Source organism: Calypte anna, chromosome 1, assembly GCF_003957555.1.
Source record: "Calypte anna isolate BGI_N300 chromosome 1, bCalAnn1_v1.p, whole genome shotgun sequence".
In the NCBI taxonomy this organism is placed as follows: domain Eukaryota; kingdom Metazoa; phylum Chordata; class Aves; order Apodiformes; family Trochilidae; genus Calypte; species Calypte anna.
In genome coordinates, this window is record NC_044244.1 from 14,460,597 (window position 1) to 14,484,045 (window position 23,449).

Consider the following 23,449-nt stretch of genomic DNA (forward strand, 5'->3'; position numbering starts at 1 on the left):
CCCCGGGCTGCCTGCTGTCATTTCAGGTGTGACACAAAGAGCCTGTGGGGCTCCGAATCGCTCTTTCTTCCTGCCGAGGCAGCTGGGTGACCTCAGGGACGGTCTGGAGATCAGACCTAGTTTATTAGGCTTTTGTATCTCTGCATGGAGCCGATTCCCAGATCCTGGATCAGCAGGGCTTTGGCAACTCAGAGGAGGTTTCTCTGCGGGCCAAGCAGTGCCTGCAGCGGTCAGTCCTATCTTGTCCCCTAAGGCTCGTCTCAACAGCCAGCACGTCGCGGGCCGCCGTTCGGCAGATGGCTGCCCCTCGGGAAGGGGGATGAGACCGTCCAGCTGTCGGAGGGAATCGTGTGCGTGCAGAGAGCCCCGCTCCACACGCCGGGGAGGAATTCCCCCCGACAACGACCCGCGCTTTCCCCGGGCGGGATGCCTGCGGGATGCCGGCTTTGAAATGCAGCCCCCACCCCGAGGGGACGGGAGGTGCCGGGGAGGAGAGAGGCCGGGGGCCGCCGCCGGGCTGGGAGGGTCGCTCCGGGGAGCGCTGGACAAGGGCAGGGCTTGCGAGGGGACACCGGGGCCGCAGGGGGAGGGTGGACGGAGGCGTCGCCCGGGCCAGTCCGAAGCCGGGTCTCTCTGTTTCCCCGTAAATAAAGCGTCCGGCCGTATAAATCGGGCTGCGACGGGGTTGGCGGGAGAGCGGGCGCAGGTGGAGCCGTCGGCGGCCGAGACGGCGGCGGGGCCCCGCCTGAGCCACCGCTTCAGGACGCGGACAGCTCTGCGCTGCGGGCCGGGCCGCGCCCCGGGCTGAGGGCGGCGGCGGGGAGCGGCGGGGCGGGCCGGACCGCCAGGGGGTGCCGGCGCGGGCCCTGCTCGGTGCCCTCCGCCTCAGGCGGGGCCATGGCCGCGGGAGCGCGGGCGGAGGAGCCGCTGGCGGAGCTCAGCCACTACCTGGTGGCGCGGCCCATCTACAGCGAGGCGGGCTTCCAGGAGGAGAATGAGAGGCGGCCGGCGTTGCCCCCCACTCTTCGCGAGCGGGCACAGGCGGCCTGCAGGTGGGTGGTGGCTGCGGGGGCTCGGTCAGGTGCTGGGAGCAGGGAGGGGAGGCGGCGGGTGCCGGCGGACGCACTGTCCTGGCACCGATACTCGCCACCCACCGAGGGGTGATGTGGCCCCTTGTTACGCCCATCTGCCGATAGATCGAGCTTTGCCTTCTTTCACGTCGAAGTGCCAGTACGCAGCTGTCCCCGGGGAGTTTCCTGCAGGACACAGCACTTTAGACACCAGCATATGCCCCATCCCTGTCTGGACCATGCCAGCCTCTGCCCCTCAGAATGGGCATCGCATCAGCTCTTCTGTCAGCTTGGAGCTGTCGAGGGCTTTCGGGTTGCAGCCCGGTGGGGTACGTTCATCACTTGTTTTCATGCAGATGTTCAAGAAAAAGGGCCTTTCAGATTACCAAATCCTTCCTGCCCATCCTGGAGTGGCTACCCAACTACCGGGTCAAAGAGTGGCTGGTGAGCGACATCATCTCGGGAGTCAGCACCGGCCTCGTTGCCACCTTGCAAGGTAAAGCCAGGCACCTCGGCCTCCCTCCTCGGGGGCATACTTCTATAAGGGAGACACCTGAACATAGGGGTGTTATGTAGATGGAATTAAAATATGAGACTTGTTATTTAATACTAGATATTGGGTATTATTTTTCAATAAATAATTAATGGTTTTAATTTATTCTTTTTTTCTCTGTTAGGCTGGAAGATTTAAATTTCCTTTGATATGCCATCAAGATGTATTTAATTTCTTTCAAGCCTTTTACTCGAAGAGTTTTGATATTTAAAATTTTAATTATGATAGATCATACAGGTCATGTGGTCTTATTTCTCTTTCTTGGTTACCTGAGCCTACAGCTCTCTTGCACCTGCCTAAAAAAGCAAACAAGCAAACAAACATTTTTTTCAGGAGTGAGGGAGGCTAAGATAGCTGTGTCAGACCCATACTGACCCTCAATGGAAATCAAGCATTTGCATGAGAGGGCCACGATTCACGTTTGGAACTGAGGAAGCTGTTTACACACTCTTAATTAGCCACAAATATTCCCAACTGTCTGTTCCCTTGGAGTGTGCTAGGGAGGCACAGACTGGCAGAAAAAAATGCATTATGAACCTCTGCCTCAAACAGAGGGTGGCCTGAGGAATAATGAAGTTATTTGTCCACAGCTCCATAGAGTCTGTGTCAGAACTGGAAGATCTCTGATGAAGGTAGTGCCACAGTTAAATTACTTTCTTGCCTTTTTAAAATTAACTGGGCTAGATGGGCTTTTCATATGACTTGCAGCAGCTATTATGCTCTTACTATAGCCTCTGCATTTAATATTTTACTGTGGTGCCTGATTTTCTCACCGTTAGATTACACTTGTGAAACTGATTTCTGAAATACGCTATCTGGTCTCCCACCTATGTATTAAAAATTTAAAAAAAAGAAAGAAAAACAAACAAAAAACCAAACAACCCCCCCCCCCCCACACACACATAAAAAAAACCCACAAATTAGTAGAAATCTAAACCTACTTGTAATAATAATAATAATAGCTAATTAAAAAAAATGAAGGAAAAGAAGGAAAAGAGATTCTAATGGCCAAAATGTTTGCCAAGAAAGAGACTTCTGGGATTTTGAGGTCCTTGAAATCTCTAACTCCCAGTAATTGTATGTGTTGCTCACAGTCCCCCCAACAGCCACAGCAACATGACCAGGACTTCAATTGTTTTGAACTCTGATAGGTTTTTGTGGTATGTTTGGAGGAGAACACTTCATCCCAGGAGCTAACCAGGATATAATACTGAAGGCAATTTCTTTTTTAATAGTTTGTTTGATTTGATGGCTTGCACAAGTATACAAAGGAATATGAGGATAAGGATCGAAACTCAAATTTATGTGATTTACTTGTATTATTGAAGTTTAATAGCTGGTCTGATTTTCAGAAGGGCTGAACACACTAAACCATATTTGTAGTGCAGTAATTCAGAGTTGGTGCTTGACATTTCTGTCTATAACTAGAGCACTTCCCATATCCCCCTTTCCTCTCAAGGGGCAGACCATTCACTCTTACAGCAGTGTTGTGCCACTTACACAGCACATCTGAGCCTATGTTTTGTGCTGCCTATACAAATATAGGAATGTCTCTCAGTACTTACTCACACTGAACTACCAGTGCAAAATATCAGATAATTTACAGTCACTGAGATTAACATATGCACCTGCAAGTGATTTACAGACAAAACACATTCTAAATTGTATCTGGACAAAAGGAATAAATCTTCTAAAAGTCTATTCTAGATGATATAGTACTTTGTTGAGAGATATTAAACCTGACATTCTGATGATCTACTATTTCAGGTTTGGCGTATGCTTTGCTGGTTGCAGTTCCTGTTGGATATGGTCTCTATTCTGCCTTTTTTCCCATCCTGACATACTTTTTCCTGGGGACATCAAGGCACATCTCAGTTGGTAACTGCATGTGTTCCAGTTACAGTGAATGATCTTTACAAAATGTTAATCCTTACTGTGAACATTCATAATTCATGCAAGATAACTACTTTCTGAACCAAACTGGTTGTGCTGAATATTAATATCGGTCGCTTTGGGGGACTTAAGGCTTATTTCTTCTCTGTACAGGCAATTGTGCCTAATAGCTAACTTCAGTTGGGCTCTTGCACGCTTTTTGCTTGCATTTATGTTGAAGTTTAAATCTTGTCTTTGGCTACACTCTGTGCAAGAAATTACAAGATCAAGACCTCAACAGGCAGTATGAACAGACATTTTGTCTATCAGCTAAAGCTCAAGATGGCTAAAACAGAGCTCTTAGTCTTCTCTACAAGCCTTCCTTGCTGCATCCTTTTTTGATCACTATGGACAATATCATCTTCTTGCCTGTCGCAGAGACCCAGAACCTGTGTGTCCACTGCAGCCTCGCTCTAGGTCCTCACATCAAGGCTATGGGTAAACCTTGTTGATTCTTTCTGGATACTTTCTTTAAAATATGGGGTCCATTTCCTGTCAGTTCTCATGCTTAGAATTCGTGTTACAGCTTGGTCACTGAAGTTTCTTTTTCTTCATTCTAACAAAATAGTCTTTCCTTGTTCATATCTTCTAAGAATAGACTGTTTTCCCCTCCCAAAGCTTTGGCATGATATTATGCTTTTTCATCAGCTTTCTTCTCCACTGCATCAAATACTTCTCTATGTTCTCTCCACTTTCATAGCCTCTTCCTACCCTACTTATCAGTTCACATTTGCTATCCAGTTTGGACCTGACACCTCTACTTATGCTGACATTCCTACTTTCTAGACTATCAACTGCTCCTTTTTATGCTTTCTCCAATACTCTTATTCATGAAATGTCCTCTAAGATATCTGTAAAATTAACTTATCCTTCTTTAAGACACTTTGTGACATTTTCCTTTTCTGCATAATGTTAGTAAATAACAAAGCCAAATGTGATTAGATTGTGTGTTGCTGACACAATGATAACTTACTCTCTCTGTATCTTGCCCAAAGTATAGTTTCAGTCATCTTTAGCCAGTGTAACACCACACTACTGTGAAAATATGTGGTCCCACCTCTTGGTTCGTGGTCCTGCCACCACCATGGTGTTGGGATTCCTGACCATGAAGATATGTGACAATATGGATCAGCAGAAAACTAACCATGACCAAGAAAAAAAAAATTAAGTGTTGCTTTCCTCTGGATCAGTGATCTTTAGTTTGGTTGTGGTGCTGACACAAGGGAGATGGTTGTGCCTTCTTGGCCGTGGTAAAGCCCTAAATTGGCTTCAAAGCATGAAATTGCACCTGTATGTAGAACTCAGTTAAGGCAGGATTATATCTTTGTGTCATGTTTGCAGTGCCTGTGGCTCCTGGACCCCTAATATACTAATGTACCCCAGCAAAAATATTAAATTAATTTTCTGATTTAGAGGCTGTCTGATAAATGCTTCTTTTTTATGTATATTAAACTTTAGTGTGTTCTGTTTATCGTTACAGGTCCATTCCCTGTAGTCAGCTTGATGGTGGGCTCTGTTGTATTAAGCATGGCCCCTGATGATCATTTTCTCATAGATGGCAATAATGCTACAGGGACTAATGGTACTGGAATAATGATAGACACTGAATCCAGAGATGCACAAAGAGTGCTGATTGCTAGTACCCTCACATTTCTGGTTGGCATTTTACAGGTAAAATTGTTGTCTTGAAGACACAAGGTTGTATTGCTTTAATTTTAATGGAAAAATATATGGCATGGAAATACCTACCAGGGAAGTAAGAAATTTCCCTGTAGCAAAACACAAAAATGAAGGAAAGTCATCCCAAACCCTGAAGAGTGCTTGGGGGATTATTTTCCTTTTCCTGGGTAGAGTCTGTGGCAGCATGACTAGGAGTGCAGACAACAGAAGAATACCCCTGTGATTGCAGACCAAGATACCTGCATGAAACAAAGTGCTAATTGTGCATTTCATGGAGCATCCTTTCACACATCTCTTGAGGTGTCTTTTTTTTCTTTGGATGGCAGGATATTAAGCTCCACTAGACTGCAGTGTGGGAAGATGGTGTTAAAACTCTGCACCAACAAAAAGAAAAGAACAAAGCACAAGAATTCACTAAATAAAAGTGTACCTTTTTTTTGTTTATTAAGCTGTTATTCTTCATTTTTCCAGGTAATATTTGGAGTCCTTCAGATTGGTTTCATTGTGAGGTACCTTGCAGATCCACTAGTTGGGGGATTCACAACTGCAGCTGCTTTTCAAGTGCTTGTGTCACAATTGAAAATAGTCCTAAATGTTTCAACTAAAAACTACAATGGTGTCCTTTCCATAATATATGTAAGTATGCCCTTCTAATCTGTTTTGGTTTTATGCCAGAATTTCTATATAATTGTTTATCCTCTGCTTCCATTTCATACAGGAATGGTTCACAAATATGGTGTTAAGTACAGGGCATTCATTTAGCTGTCATACACACAAAGATTTATAGCTGTGGGGCTGTAAGTTGCTGCTTTCCTGGCTCCCCATACCATATTCAAGTCTTCTTCAGACAGAGCAGTTTTTCACATAAAGTTTAAATGCAATTATCCAGCAAAACAGTTTTTCTTCTCTAGGTTGTAATTTCTGAAGACTACTTTCCATCCCACCCCTTGATTTCTAGCTTACGGATGTTTCTTCATTTCTTAAAACTATCAAGTCATCTCCCAAAGCTGACTTGGTCCCAAGCCTCCTCACTCTTAAAGCAGCAGGTTATTCTGGGTAAAGGTGTTGTACTCTATTCCACTCTGTACCATTCACTCTGTGAATACCTAAAGGATGTGGATCCCCACTCTGCAGCCAAGTACCCACTGGTTAGCCAAAGGGAGGCTAAATGTTGCTGTCAGAAGTCTGCTTGTTGATCTTAGAGAAAGTGATCAAGTGGAGAAATGTTCTGGCCAGGTTACAGAAACACTGAATTCCTAGGGGTCTCACATTACGGAACAGTTTCCTTCCCCAAGAAAATTATTGAGAGTTTTGTCAATGACTTCAGCATGAAACTATTCAGGTTCACAGAAATTTAGATCTTCCATAGCACTTCAGATAAAAATAATAGATTTCTAAAAGAGATTGTTCTAGGAAAAAGAAAAACCCTGAAGTATTTACAGATTTTACATGCCAATTCAGGCAACCAGACTAGCAAAAAAATACATTAGACATCTAGATTAGCAAAAATAAGGTCAATATAACTGCAAACAGTCAGGTAAAATTTAGAAAAAGGAATCGTGTAGTCTATTTTTTAAAAAATTAAAGTATTACATTATGGCCTTTTAAGAATCTATGAAAACTCTTTACCTCAGAGCAAGGAAAATTAGATGAGACAAAATACTTTCTAATAGATGTTAGAGTACACCTGGCAGAATGATGGATTTTTTAATCTAGCCGTTTTTCCTGTATTTTTTGTTTATTGAAGGGCATTATATTTAGTAGAAAATATTTTTGAAAAGGAATTACATGTTTCTACCAGCTCCTGCAAACCTGAGTAGAATGCTGATTTTTTAGTCTCAAAGCTTCTGTGTTCTTACAGGTGAGCCAAATCAATGTGTAGAGGAAACAAATTGTTATTTCTGGTCTGCTCAACCAGGCACTTGCTCTGTCAGCTTCAGCAAGTTTCAGACTTGCTTCAGAAGTGTGTTTAACAAACTGCAACACTAACCATCCACTGTTTGCAGAATTCACAACCCAAAGTTAGGAAGTTACTGTTCCCCTGTGAAGTGGGGCTGTGCAAGGGATAATCAGTAAGAACAGGATCCGTGGTAAGCAGCGTAACAGGCAAGAAATGGCTTCAGTCACCTGAAGAAAGGAATTTGATTCCATATTTCAGGAAGGCTTCTTGTTTGGCTTAGAAAACATAGCTGATCAAGGACTTAGATATTTTATTTGAAAGCCAGAATCTCTTCGGAATGGTAGTAGTGGCACTGCTGCTGCAACCCTTCCCTTGACCTCAAACTGACAGTTCAGTATTTGGGGAGCTAACCAGGATGCAAGAAGTCTGTTTCTGTCCCCTTTTCTACCAGATCTGTCTATTAAAGCTGCTTCACTGTTCCTGGAATAACTAAATTTACTTGGAGATACGGACCAAGTAAGAATTACTCTGATGCCTTGGAGAAGGATAGAGAAGTATTTGTAGCTTTTCTGTAATCAGCCCTTCACGTTTTGCCTACACACTTGTCTTGCAATAAGCAACAGGACCAAGCAAAGGCATAGCAAGGGTAGAGAAGGGATCTGCCTGTTGCAGCCCAGTTGTGAGAGTCCTCCAGCCAGGGACTGAACTCTGCAGGAAAGGTTAATGTACTGTAAAGTGAGGTTTAGCTACTGCTTTTCTCAAGGGCAGGAATCTTCACAGCTTGGCAGGACCCATGTATTCATACTCATGCTCTGGAAGGTAATAGTGGGAACAGGAAACATGTAATCAATCCACAGACCATATGTACTGGGCACATAATGAGCCAGAGATTTCCCTATGGGTCTGCTAGCTGACTTTCGAATAGAAAAATTTGGATCTCGCTTGCTGTTCAGACAAGAAGCTGTAGATACATCTTCCCTTCCTTGCTCCAAGGTATAAGTACAGCACAGACAGGGAGTTAGCTCTTCTTATTTAGTATTTATTTCCTTAAAATTGGGAAGCAAAAGCCACCTGTGTGGACAGTTCTTGCAGTTATGCTTTTTCAGTTAAATTCACCATTAATTCCATCCACAAATTCTGTAGCACAGTATCTTATCCTCAGGCTCCCCCAAGCCAGAACAAAGAAGTAGCTTGGACTCCTCCAAAACCCCATACATCTGGATCTTCTGAAGACTATTTTCCCATCCTTCGAGTCAACATGGACATGCTTTATGTTGTCATTTTTATTTTTCAGACTCTTATTGAAACATTTGAAAAAATTGGTACCACCAACATTGCAGATCTTATTGCTGGACTTCTCACCATTTTTGTCTGCATGGTAGTTAAAGAAATAAATGATCGGTTCAAACACAAGATACCTATCCCTATACCAATAGAAGTCATTGTGGTAAGCAAAGCATAACAAAAACTGCTAATAGAAAAAATAAGTGATGCTACGTACAGGAAGATGAGAACCCTTTTTAGGTATTAAAACTGCTGCTTTATTTCATTATAGACAATACTGGCCACTGGCATTTCATATGCTGCCGACTTGGAAAAAAAATACAACGCAGGCATTGTTAAGAGCATTCCAAGAGGGTGAGTGCCTTTGTTTTCTGGGAATTAGGTCTTATTTTAATTGGCTAAAAACTGCAGTGGTAAGAGAAATATAAAAGAGATAATGAGAGCTGTAACCTGAGTTTAGAACTCAGAGCTGGAGGTTTCCTATGTTATACTTCTGGCTTTCAGTTATGCCACCTAAATATGTTTCCTAGCTTTCCTTCATCTGTAAAATGATCTTAGGAATGTCTACCTGATTAATGAAGTTCATCAGAGAATTAATTGCTTCACTCTCACAAAGTGAATATATGACCATGGAAAATGTAATAAAAAAATAAATTCTGTGTAGATTTAATTTCTGTAAATCTGAGTTATCCCACTGTGGTTCATGTTCATGTCACCACTGTTATCGCAATCAATTTTGTGGCTTCCGCAGTCACAGGAACAAGGATGTTGAGGATTATGCTGGTAGAGATTTTTACTTGAAAGATTCAGAACACTTCACAGTAGTAACCTTCACATTCCATTTGGTGTTCAGGGCTTGATTAATTAAAATTTGTGAAAACACAGCAGGGGATGAAATATTTTTGAGATCTTCTGAAGAAGTACGTTAACAATAGTATGAAGTGCCATTAACATATTTATGTAATTCCTCTTATTATTCAATACATCCTTTATTCAGAGCTTCAGAAAATGTACTTTTTCACTTCGCTATCAGAAGGCCAAATCTCAGTCATGCTGAGAACAATGAGAGCTTTGTTGCTGACTAATAGCATCAGGATTTGGGCTATGGTGAGCTAGATAAGCATGTTCTGTATGTCAGTGGGCTGTTTCCACCTTTTTATTAACTTGAAACATTACACTTCATATTATAAGCAACCTGTATGCCTCTGCCTCAAACTCCTTGACAATTCTAGCAAGAACAGAATTTGATCAAAGTTGATAAAACTAATATATTTTCTAAATGCTAGATTTTTGCCTCCGGAACCTCCAGATGTCAGCCTGTTTTCCCAGATGATAGCAGCCTCCTTTTCCATTGCTATTGTTGCTTATGCTATTGCTGTGTCTGTGGGGAAAGTATATGCAACCAAGTATGACTATGCTATTGATGGAAACCAGGTATGTATAACCAGAGTAGTTTATAAGTTCTGTTTTATGTTGCTTATGTAGCCAAATGAAAGAAACATCATTCTGACACATTTTTCAGACCAAAAACTTAAGTCTGAAAGGAGAAATTCTTACAAATATTGGGGGGGAAAAAACTGCTATAATGGCCATATATTGCCTGAATGATTTACCAAATAGAGATGAGCTAGATGTGCTTTGCCTGAATGAAAAAAAAATAAATTCAAAAGCTTCAGTATGGGCTTTTCATACTACATCATTTCTTCTACATTGCTTTAGTGAATGCAGTAGCTCTCAAAAGGTAAGTAAAGCTAAGCACTGTATGGGGATGTTTTCCTGTGATGCTGAGGGGACATGGGCAGTTTTAGCAACCTGCTTTCCATTTCTACTTGTAAGGCATATTTTGAGCTGTGTTGCTGGGGGGAGAGAGGAAAAAAAAGACAGTGTCAAGCTAAGAAGCTGCTATTGACAGCTTTATTTAGGCTTAGTCTACGTACAGGATTTGTACTAGCTGAACTTCTCAGTTCAGGCATGATTTTATTCCTATGATTGTACTTCTCAGCATGACACCAGTTACATCAATATAAATATATTTGTAACTGTATAGCTCAGTCCTGCAGCTTCACAAAAGCAAGCACCTACCATCAAACAAACACACCTGAATAACTCCCTACACCAAAGACTGGATTGTTTTAACCATTGGTTTCTGGAGGCACATAGGTAGAATGTTCCATGAGCTGTGCATTCGCAAGTCCTTAGAGGATTCCTGCTGTTCATTCAGTGTCTTCACCAGGGGTTATGTGTCTTGTTGATGAGTGTGGGAGAAACATGTCAGAAAGCATCTTTGTCCTGCATCTATGCTAATTTTGAATTTTATCTTTTGAAATATGAGAAAATACACTCACTACTATAAATTGATAAGCTGGGCACTTAGCTTAATAAGTCCTTTGTTTCAAGGCTAATGGTTACATGCAGTTTGACTTTGGAAACGTATTGCAATATGTAACAAAATTAAACTACTGAACAAGCTGGGTCACTTTACAATATGTAAATTTCGTATCTGGCAACATTTTGATTTAAAGATGCTTAAAATACATTGACTTTCAGTTTAATAAATCTGAAAGAATAATACATATTCCTGGAAATGCTATGCTGAGGTGCTTCAAAGATACTAATTAAATACAGTAGTAGTAAAATTACTGTCTATAAAAGCAAAGTGCCTTCCTTTCAATACTATGCTACAAATTTAAAAAATGCAGGCATGAGTGGTGGGCAGGTAGTTTAGTTGAACTGAAGTAGTTAAAAATAACATCATAGAAGCATGTAGTAATAGAACTTTGAAGGATGAGTCAATACTATTATCTGCTAGTGTTTATTTTGTCTTCATAGATTCATAGGTTATTAAGAACACTAGGAGCTATCCTTCCAATATTTTCTTCCAGGCTACAGCTATTACACAGGAATAGGCATGAATCATCTAGGTCTGTTATGTTAAAGAACATGACTCTAAAATCCTGTTCTTGCAGCTGGAGCCTAATGAAAAGCTTACAGAAAACTTTGGAGAAAAGAAGGGAGACAGTCAAAAATAAACCTCAAATTATATTTTTAAAAATTTGCATCGAGTAAAAAGCTCTTGTGACTAAGTCAGCTTGGTGAAAACAATGTTTCTGTCAATTATATGGAGTTGCAGGCAGCTCCCAAATGCCTCATTTCCCAGCAGAGCAATGGCCCAGATCCCAGGACATAAAGCTCACAGGGTCCTTGTCACTTGAGTAGAAAACCAGAATCAGTAGGTGCCAGCATCTGTGACCCTGGGGCCAATCTATGAGAACACTGCTTGGGGCTCAGCATGAGTTCATTGGGATGTTCAGAGTGGAAAACTTCTGGCTCAACAAACTAGAAGTTTTCAGAGAAACCGTTTTATTTCAAAGTTCTGGTTATTTCTACTAATAATACAATGCTTAGCATTAATTATAGGCTTGTCTAAGCTCACACTGTTGTACGGATTAAAATTATTTGTTTAGTTGAGGATACTTGGAAGTTAAATTTATACTAGTCCTACTTCTTGATGCAATTATACCACTGTAATTGTTAGAAATGTTTGATAACATTGATGGAAATAAGCTTGAAATTACTTTTTAATATGACAAGTATGTCCATACTAGGAAGACTGTGACAACTTTGTTGTATTGATTCTCAAACACAGATACACAGAAATACTGGCACAAGGAAAATTTGTAGAAAGATTTAACAGCTATTTCTAATCCATGCACTTCTCAATATCATATTGTGCTGCCTAATTTATAAACTACTGTAGAAGCTGTTTTCATTCTCCATTGCAAAACTGTCATCAGGGATCTGTATTTACAGCATCATCCAATTATCTTTCAGGAGTTTATTGCTTTTGGGTTCAGCAACATTTTTTCAGGTGCCTTTTCTTGTTTTGTTGCAACTACTGCTCTTTCACGGACTGCAGTCCAAGAAAGTACCGGTGGAAAGACTCAGGTAATGACCTCTTCTTACTAGCAGTGTGCACTGGTCAGTTAAATCTTGTATAGGTCACAGCTTTCACAGTGGGATTGTGGTGCTAGCATGTGGAAAGCCTCAGGTATCTCACGGTCTAGTAGTGAGTCAGATTTGTAACTCTGCCAGAAGAGGGCAATCGTTTTACATAGCATGAGTTAACATTTGGGTTAGAAACCTTTCTAGTCTGAAGCCCCAGAGTTTTATTCCCGATTCATTGAGTATACTCCAGTAGGAATTTGGGATGAGGGAGGAACTCCTATGGCTAAGATAGAGGCATGTCAGCTCTCATGTGCTGGCCTAGGCAGCCCCACCATATGCTGCCCATCATCTGCCCATGTGTCATCTCTCTTATGTTGAGTATGCTACTCTGCTTTTACTACAGCTTTGCACTTTATAACAGCAGAGAACTACAGGTCATCCAGCAGCTCCTTTTCTGGCTGATACACAGACTCTGCTCTTTTCATCTATGCAATGCAATTCCCCCAAGAGCAACTACCTTGCATGCAGTTGTTTATGCTGCCTGCTTAATAGAATTCCCTCTGTGTTAGCTGAAGTGTAGAACGATTGCCCACATATGTCTAAACACCAGGGCATTTTGGCAGATCTCTCTTGTTCCTAGAGAAATTTAATGTGCAACTACTTGTACATGTTCTTTGTAATCCTAGAAACATAAGATAAAATCTTACTAAATTCATTTCCTATAAACACTCTGCTCTTCACAGGTTGCTGGTATAATCTCAGCTGGGATTGTTTTGATTTCCATTGTTGCCCTGGGAAAACTGCTGGAGCCCTTACAAAAGGTACTGTGCTTATCCTCTGCAGCACAGCCAACAGCACCAATTAGATCCAAATGCCCAAATCTGATGAACAGGATTAATAGTCCTGTTTAAACTATGAAGACTGATACCAGACCAGGCTCTGATTTACAGTGTATAATGTTGAGCACTATCTTAATATGCATCTTTGCTTCTGAAGAACACTTTTTCATCATTTTTCTTCTTCACAGTCTGTGTTGGCAGCTGTAGTTATAGCTAACTTGAAAGGGATGTTCATGCAAGTGTTTGATGTTCCCCGTCTGTGGAGACAGAATAAAGTGGATGCTGTAAGTAATCCATTTTTTTTATTTTTCTCCTGAATATTTCTGTCTGGTTTTCTTTCTGCCTTTTAATGCCAACCAAGTTTCTCTTAACTATCACATAAACATAATTTTGTAGAGTTAACATATTAAAACTTCTATGTGCATCCTCAAAATACAAATGCCATGAGACCAGCTAAAAATTCCCTCTTTTAGAGTTTTACATGGTAGTATGATTATCTTCTTTATTCCCTATGCCCCACAGTAAGGGTGCCAGTCAGGACATTCCTGTGCAGTTACCTTTTGCACAGTTTAAATGGATCAGAAGAGCTGACATTTTCTTAACCATTATTGTACATATTTTATGTTGTTGCCACAACAGCATCCCATTTACATGGATAATCTCAGGTAGTTCTCAGAAAGTAGGTTTTCTTGTTATAACAGGGTTAAGAAAACCTAGATTATGGATTTATTTGTCATGCTAAGGGATATATGAACTCTTTTCTTATGAGTTGCTATAACCATATCTGAGGGCACTTTCCCACATCACCCACTGTGTTTTCTGTGGAACAGACCTCCAGGTTGGCTGTGATGGCAGGAAAAGTTTCCATGGAAAGTATTTTCTCTTGCAGTCCTTATTATGTATTGATTTTACAGTGTGTAACATCAGGTAGTACCTGCCTTATGTAGATCTGGACCTTTTTAGTCAATCATGGACCAGTCATCCTTATAGAGAAAAGACTCCAGTGACTTCAGTGAGAAGTGTGGGCACTCAGCTTTAGTATGATTGGGTCCAGTGGCTGTTCTGCCTGGGCAGTGGCATAGAGAGGAACTGAGGAGCCCACTTCAACTGTTCTGCCTGAATATTCCTTGGAGACTTTTGAGAGTGCCATCAACCTGTTAATAGGAAATACTTCACTTTGGAAGAATTTTCATTCTTGGGTATCACTGAGGATACCCCTTCCCTCTATATGTTTGCAAGTAGGGCATCTTGCAGTATTTTCACCTTGGGAAAATATTTTATTTCCAGTTTTTAAAGAAAGATTAACGAAGACTGTCACCATCAGAAAGAAGAAAATGCAATGGTTACCTGAATCCCCTTTAATTTCAGAAAAGAAACTGGAAACTTGAAAAATGTTGCTATCTAAACCTCCCTTATTTCCTAAAAAGTTAACAATGCCTAATGAAATAGGGGTGGATCGAAGAATCTTGGAGGAAGAGGAAGGCTTTTGCATGGAAGTCAGCTAGTTGCCAGTGTGCTGTGGTCATCTCCAAAGTTAAATTCTTCTGCTATTCATATTGTCTGGTCTAGTGGTTCTTAGTGTGACCAGGAGTTATCTGTTTTATTTAAGAGACTTTACATTTGTTATTTCCTCTCCAGATGATCTGGGTTTTCACATGTATAGCATCCATCATTCTGGGACTGGATTTGGGATTACTTGCTGGCCTTTTGTTTGGATTGCTGACAGTTGTGCTGAGGGTTCAGTTGTAAGTAACACAGGATCAGAAATAACTGCTAGTGTTATAAAACGAAAAAGGAAGACATTATGCTAAAAAGCAAGATGATTCATGGCAGAAAATCTGCTTGGGTTTGCAAAAATTTTGAAATGGAAAAAATCTGTTCTCTAGAACAAAACATTTTGTGCTAACATTTAATTACACTGATAAATGAGAAGCTTCATTATTTTATCAGTATTTATTCTATATCATGTTGGCTACTTTGCTAGTACTTAGCCATGTGTTGTTTGTGCACCCATAATGCTGAGTTCTGGAAAGGGATAGGAACATTTCAGATCAAATGAAAAAGGATGTATAAATGTCTTCCACAATTAATTGATCATTACAGTACCTCTTAGCATGTAATACTACTACAAGATGCTGCACATGCCAGTAATGGTTTAACTTACTGCTTATAACAGACTGAGTGTACACCTGGGAAAGAAGAGGATGAGAAGCATGCAAGTGAGACAAATTTTGTGCTTGTGGCTGTTTTAATGTGCTTAGAGAACCTATGGTAGTGTAATGGTGAGAAAAGGTGGCTTTGCAGAATCTTCTTTGGCCATCTTGTTGCTTTTCATTGATCTTTCTTCTGAAAATGCAACTTAACTCCTTTCTTTGAGTCTGGAATCCAGAGACTCTGGCTACTAGTGGTACCAAAGGATAGTTGCACTGTCAGCAAATGCACAAAAATAAAGCCTTGCAAAAGTTGTTACAGCATATCACTTTATTAAAAGTGGAATTTTAAAAGTCTTTAAAAAGATTCCACAATTCAAATCAGGTTTGTGAAATCAAACTATATAATCATAGAAAGTTAGGGGTTGGAAGGGACCTCGAAAAATCATCCAGCCCAAACCTCCCTGCCAAAGCAGGGTCACCTACAGCAGGTCACACAGGAACATGTCCAGGTGGGCTTTGAATGTCTCCAGGGAGGGAGACTCCACAACCTCCCTGGGCAGCCTGTTCCAGTGTTCTCTTACCCTCACAGTGAAATAATTCTTCCTAATATTTATACAGAACTGCCTATGCTCCAGTTTATAACCATTGCCTCTTGTCCTATTGTTAGTCACCCCTGAGAAAAGCTTGACTCTGTCCTCCTGGCACCTACCCCTTACATACTTATAAACATTGATGAGGTCACCCCTCACTCTCCTCTTCTCCAAGCTGAAGAGACCCAGCTCTCTCAGTCTTTCCTCATAAGGGAGAAGAAATTAATAATTTTGGTAATATATGAGGGAGGTGAGGCTTTACAAATGCCAGAACGATTTGCTTCAACCATTAAAAACATATCTGAAGACTGCAATTTTTTTTTTGTTTTGTTACTGACTGAAATAAAAATTAAAAGGGTTCGGCAAAAAGTTTAAAGTAATCTGAATAGAATGTAAATGTATTGTTTGTTGATTTGAAATATAAAAAGTGACAAACTTTTTTTCAGCATAAAAAAAAATTTTATTCATTCAAACCCATCTGCTTCTAAAACATTTTTATGGTTTGGGACACAAATGGAACAAGTTATTCATTCTGCTCTACATGAAAATGGTGCAGCAAGTAGGCTGAGCCTGAAGTGCCATGTCTTTAAAAAGGCCCATTCATTACAAACTGCGAAAAGATCCTTGCAGATTGATACAAAACAAAGATAGAATACTTTTCCAATGAGGCTATTAGTTTGGCAGAAGACAGTGGAGTACAAGAGTCTATGACTGTTTGTGTTCAATGATCCCTTCAATTTTGTGAATACCTAAGTATGATGTTTACCATCACTGTCTTTTCTTTTTGTTTCTGTTAGTCCTTCATGGGGTGGCTTTGGAAACATTCCTGGCACAGACATCTACAAGAAGGTCAAGGACTACAAAAATGTGAGTTGTTGCTGAGTTGCTGCTGAGTTGCTTCCCTTCAGCCTACAGGACAGTGTAAGACAAAGTTGTACCTTGCAGATTGTGGACAACTTGAATTTGGAAGTGGAATGCTCCAAGATAACACATCTCAACATTAAATTCTTCATCTTGATCCAGATGGTTGGCCAATATTACATGCTGGAGCTGTAAGCTTTTAAAAACTGAATCACTTCAGTTATCAGCAAAGACAGGACATTTTAAAAATGAATTAGATGTGTAGAAGGGTTGAAACAGACAAACTGCTTCTTATTAGCCCAAATATGGTTGCTGCTTCTTGACTTTTAATTCTTTGGCAACAGGTTATTGAACCAGAAGGTGTGAAGATTCTCAAGTTTTCAAGTCCAATTTTTTATGCTAACATTGATGGACTGAAAAGCAGCCTCAAATCCACAGTAAGTGATAATGTGATAGTTTTGGATGCTTCTTAACTGTCTTTGAGATTTCCTCAGATTTAGGCCTAGGTAGAATTAATTCAATTTGTTGTCTTGATCCTTTTTCTGTAGGTTGGATTTGATGCAGTCAAGGTATACAATAAAAGGCTAAAAGCCCTGAGGAAGATTCAAAAGCTAATTAAGAAAGGGAAATTAAAAGCTACCAAGGTAAGACAAATGTTTATATTTCTTTTTTCCTTTTTTTTTTCTCAAATGACTATTGTTAGATGTTATTAATTTAGCCTTAATTATGAGATCCTCTGTCTCATCTCTAAAATAAAGATGGAAAAATGTGACTTCATACTATGGTAGGAAGTCGATCCCAGAGATTCAGGAAGCCATGATCAACACCTGGTTGGCTGAGTGCCTGGGACCTTCAAGGGTGGCAAGGAAGGAAATAATCAGCCTGGCATCCAGGAATCTTGAAGCTAGTAGGGAAGGGAAGAGGAAATCTGTTTGGTTTGTCTGCATGGGTTACAGGATATGCAAGGCATGAGAATGAGGGCAAAGGGAACGAATATGTGACATGCTTGGTCACAGAGGATGGCTGCTTGCCTTATAAAATGGTGTTATGCTAACTGCTTCATCAGGGCTCAGGAGCAAGGAGTATCAGTCTCAAATACCAGTCCTAAAGTCATACTTGAATCAGAAGTTATCACAGGGAAATATTTCCTGTAACTCCAAAACTTTCTCCATAATTAAATACTATATTCCATATATTATCTGCACATTAGAATGGAATCATCAGTGAGCCTGGCATGAATAATGAAGCTTTTGAGACTGATGAGGAACCTGAAGACAATGAAGATATGCAAGTTCCCACCAAAGAAGTAGAGATCCAGGTGGACTGGAATTCAGAACTACCAGTTAAAGTAAACATCCCCAAAGTGCCCATCCACAGTCTCATTCTTGATTTTGGAGCAGTAACCTTCTTGGATATTGTAGCTGTGAGATCAATAAAAACGGTAAAGGCTTTTTATTTTCTGCTGTTCCATGAAAATGAAGCTAGTCAGCAGTATGTAAATCAAGATATGTTAGTTGAAGTTAATTTCAGAGTTTTTTAAAAGTCTGTTGTTGAAAAATAGCTTTAAAACTTAGAATATTGGGGTGTACACATTCTAGGTGGAAAAAAAATTAAAATGCATTAAAAGCATGTGAAGGTTACATGGCCAAATACGCTAAAGTTAGAGCTGCAAAATGTGGTCCCCTCATATGCAAATGTTATGAAATATTTTAGTTATGTTTTCTCTTTTCACATGCTTCCCTCTTTAATCTCGGTAGTGGATGGTGCTCACTCAACACAGAGGTAGTAAAAATTTTCTCCTACCATCACTTCAGTCTTTAGCCACAAGACTTATTTATTCATTCCATATTATTTAAATTCTGAAGGATGGAAGAATGATCCTTTTCTTTATGGGTTTTTTTGTGGCAAATATTAGAGCACTTCAATAACACAATTCCTCTTCAAACATCACACTACATAATAGGAGATAATATTCTTAGTTTAGGAACAGGGAAATAAGGTGAAGAGATTAAGGCCACATATTTCCATTATTTTTTGGCGCCCTGTTACAAGTGTGTAGGACCAGACTGTTTAGTCCTTTTTTCTTTTATGATACTTGGTATGTTCAGATTGCTGCTCTCACTAACTGTATTTTTCATTTGGGATTGCTTAGCCTATCTATAAACCATATCTTAGATTACAAAGACTGTAGTTACAAAGACTGTAGTTTACCAGTGAACAGAAGGGGATGGAACCAGCAATCACTTCTGAAAATACGGACACTTTCCTGCCACCAGGGAGCTAGGGGTAGAATCCAGTCTCTCACTTTTTAACTAGTTGAAGCTCAAGAATGCTGTGTGTGGCACTTGAGCCTTCTGCCTAGTTTCAATTCAATTCTGACTTCTGAGACAAAAGAGATAAGGGGTCCATAGACATAACTCTTTCCCTATGCAGCTTCTTCATCCAAGAACAGGTCCATCTGGTGCACTGCATGAGGGAAGAATCTGTAAAAAATTTGCATGTGCCAGTGAAAGATTGTATCCTATCACACATATATGGGGAAACATAAACCTAGCTCTGGCCCACATGGTTTTCACTTGCAGAGTCATGATTATTCATATTGTGAGAACAGGATGAGAACCTCAAAAGGCAGCAATGTACATTTGTGTAAAAGTGACAGTTCCATTTACACAGTTGAAGATAGGACACTTCAGCAACCAAGTACTTAACTACTGGGTCTTTAAGTATAGCAAGATATAGCAGTTCCTTATTCAAAATGAAGAAACAAAACATACAATTTGAAATGGAGACAATCAGAAACAAATTAAGTGTATGCATGCCTATACATTAAGTATATAGATATATATACATATGTGTATTTTCTTCTGACAGAATTTATTTATGTCCTTGTTGCAAACTTTTATTTTTTTAGATAATTAGAGAGTTTGAGAGAATTGATGTGAGAGTATACTTTGCTTCATATCAAGGTAAACAGCCAAATATTTCTATTACCACACATGCAAAGAATAAAATGAAGAGGAGAAGGGTTGGGAAAGGATGTCCAGATGTGTCTGTGGGAGCCACTGTTTTAAGAAAAATGAGAATTGTCACACTGATAAGCATGGTGGGCTGTGGTGGGACACAAAGAATGGTGGGGTTTAAAGGAAACATAGAAAGTATAAATCGAAACAAACAAAACAATGATTGATTTGCCTGTATATTTGATTTCTAGTCGTTGCAACCATATCTTTTGACATTTCATAAATTACTGCAAATTGTATTAACCTGTTATGACTTTCTTTTATTCAGACAACCTTATATCTCAATTGGAACGGAGTGCCTTCTTTGATGATATTGTCAGAAAAGACATCTTTTTCTTGACTGTCCACGATGCTGTGCTCTACATAAGGAATCAAATGACTTACAGTGACAACCAGGATCCCATATTTGAGAAGGTAAGGATAGTCAGTAGTACATTTCTCTACCTTCTTTCACCTAGAATTCATTCTTGCAATTTCCATTACAGCATGGAATGTCTGAAAACTAAGCATAGAGCTGTAGTGCAAAAAAGTGAGTCTAGTAAATCAGACAGCTTCTGGAGTACATGAATATTGTGACAGATTAAAGGAAGGGTCTGTCAGCCCCAGGATCTTGTTACTGAAATGAACACAAGAAATAGGACACATGGAGAGCACTTAGTCTGAAGACACATTTTCCAGTTTCTGGCAGCAGCTGGCAGCACTGGAACTTCATCAGGTGGAGGTTGCATTTGGACCATTATATTCAGTTGTCACAAATGAGAGGGTTTTTCAATGTGTTTGTCATACTTCTTTTGGAACCCCTTTGTGTGTTTTAGCTTGAAACTATCTTGTGGAGATGGGTTCTGTAATTTTAAATGTGTTAGGTGATAAGTATTTTTCTTTGTTTAAAGCTTGTTGGATTTCTGGATTGTTAGTTGCAATGAATAATGATTCCCTGCTCTTTTTCCTAACACCATTTTATAATTCATATACCTCATATTATATACTTCATATACCTCTAATCAATGCTCAGGAGTTTCATTCTACTTGGTGTGAGTGCATATAAAAGTTGTTCTGCACTAGTGTTTATTCCTGCTGCCTTTCTCTGGGCATTTTATAGCTGTATTAAATGTTTTTTGAGACAACTAGAGCACGCTGTAATGTTTAAACATGTGGGCCAACTTTAGGAAAATGGCCTTGTATTGTTTGCCTGGTTTTTTCTCCAATTCCTTCCCTAGCAATCACTATTACAGTATTATGAATAAAAATTATTTAAAATTAATTACTAATTAAAACGAGGACAGGACCCTAATTTTTAAATATTTGTTTGCACACTATTGCTTTGTAGTAGAGATTAACATTTTGACAAATCTATACAGCAGCTTAGAGATAGATTCTGCTTTTATTATTTTTCACAAAGCCATAACTAGTCATGAGGAGAGGCAGAACCAAAAGCTTTTCAAGATTTAAATTCCTCTCAGCTGAACTAAATCAACAGCTTTGTCAAGGCACAGCAAACAACACTCTTGTAAGTTGTGATGGCTGTCTTAAGACACTTCAGAGTAATAAATCCATTTTGATGATGTGGAAAATGCGTAACTCATTGTATTTCTTCATTTCTTTCCGCCAAGATTTCACTCATGCAGGAGTCTAAGGAACCCATAGAATTCACAGAGACAAGCCAGCCTGATGATGAACTTGATGTTCAGGAAGAGGTATGCACTTTAGAACTGAATGTGTCTATGATTTACAGAGTATTTCTGTCTTTATTCCTTTGCCTGTAGCACTGAGTCATGCTGTGAGAGTATGGCAGATGAACTGAGTCCTCAACCGTTTCCTTCTTTGTAAATAAATACCCTTCCTGGGTACCTGAGTGTCAGTGCTTAGTGGAGGAAGCCACGTCTTTCTTGACATCTAGCAGATTATATGTGCATAAGCATCTCATCATTCTAAGACTACTTTTTCCTTACACAGGCTTATAAGGAGATCTAAACACAAGTTAGGTGCCTAAAAGACTTGGTAGAGCACCTGAGACCAAAATTATGGCTCCCCCCTTTTAAAAGAGCAGACGCTTTCTTGCACAGAGTGAAAATTTTACAGGAAGCTGCAGCAAAGCAGTGTGCTAACATACACACAAATCCATCCAATAAGTACCTATATTTACAGAATATTGCCAGAAAATAAAAGAGCAGTTACTGCTAACACAACAGTGCTGCACACACGCCACTTACTCAGGAAACAGGATATTGGGTTAAATGCCCTTTTATAGCCTGAGATGGATTAAACTAGTGATGTGTCAATACTTTGGAAGATTTACAAGGTAAAGGGACCATTACTCTGTGTCCCTCCTACTTTGCTACTGCAGTACTAGTCAGAACTCCATTCTTAATTCCCCATCTAAAATGGTGCAGTGGCCTGTGCTTGACCACTCTGGTCCAGCTGCAGGAATGGAAAGGGGCTAGAGGGATGCTGTGACCCTTCTATCTGTCATGCTCTAGCTGTGTGTGAGGGATAGAGAGTTTCCTGGAGGGAGGGAGGTAAGAGGAGATTGTAGCTGGGTAGAGGTTCTCAGCATCACCCCGCACTGTAGTTTCTACCATAGCATGGAGTCCTGTAGGAAAAGGTCAGGACATCTTGGAAGGCAGATTAGTGAAATGAGAAACCAAGACCCTAAGCAAAACCCTCTCAGATGTCATCAGCAGCTGGTAAGTCAATTGTAATACTTGTTACCCTGAATTACCCCCTTCTTTCTTGGTTGGTATGAGTATTGCAATAAAGCCAAATATATTTTTGCGCTAATATGGGGAGTAGCACTTTCCACTCCTCTGTAGGTTGCAGTGTAAGAGGGAATGAGGGATTAAAAAAGCTATAAAGCAAAAGCATTTAGGAATGACAGGCCAAAAGGACTTAAATTCTGATTTCTGTTCATGGGATTGCTAAGATATTTGTATTATTGTCATCACACAAGAAGCCAGACAAAACTACCAATCAAAGAGTGTTCTGACAGTCTTCTGTCCCCCATCCTTATAGCCACAATTTGAGGTGAGAGCCACTAACCTTCAGTCCTGCAGCTCCCTGACTGAATTGTCTGATACAGACATGAGGTGGAGGGATGCTACCTCAGAACAGTGATTTTCTGTGTACTGTTACTGAGGCCAGATTAAACTTGGTAGTTTTTTTTTTTAACACATACACAAGTATTTTATTTTTCCAAGCAATGTGTACTCAGAACTAACCATGGCTTCTTTCTCTCCACCTTGTGAAAATCCTTTCACTAGGCTATGCGAAGACTTGCTTCATGAAGATGGACTGCTGGTACTGTCCTGCCTGTGAACTTGCAGCAATGCAATGCACCAGTACTAGATAAGCATTTTCTACAATGAAACCAATCTTTGCACAAGAAGGAAACCCTGATTGTTTATCTGAATGATAAAGATGTCTAGAAATCTCCAAATTTCCACTAATGTTATGCTGGAAATATTCTGGACCTTGATTTAGGAAGCACTTTCCAATATCATACATTGATTAAAAAAAAATTAAAAAAAAAATCAGAAGACTATTACAAAAGATGAACTCAGTTTTGGGACCAGTCAAGCAGAAGGTGCATTATGCTATTTTCTCAGCATGTAAAGGATGAAAAAGC

General features: G+C 40.0%; 1 protein-coding gene across 1 annotated transcript; it reads left to right on the forward strand.

Moving 5' to 3' along the window:
- The first annotated feature begins 869 nt into the window (after positions 1-869).
- Positions 870-23,312, forward strand: SLC26A4 (solute carrier family 26 member 4). Its single transcript, XM_030454367.1, has 20 exons — positions 870-1,052; positions 1,427-1,566; positions 3,391-3,501; positions 5,036-5,226; positions 5,707-5,871; positions 8,430-8,582; positions 8,691-8,773; positions 9,706-9,853; positions 12,251-12,364; positions 13,108-13,185; positions 13,392-13,487; positions 14,842-14,948; positions 16,744-16,813; positions 17,152-17,244; positions 17,356-17,451; positions 18,018-18,248; positions 19,719-19,773; positions 20,096-20,241; positions 21,438-21,521; positions 23,085-23,312. The coding sequence occupies exons 1-20, from the start codon at positions 898-900 to the stop codon at positions 23,106-23,108; spliced, it is 2,340 nt and encodes a 779-aa protein (XP_030310227.1). The 5' UTR covers positions 870-897; the 3' UTR covers positions 23,109-23,312.
- Positions 23,313-23,449: the final 137 nt, after the last annotated feature.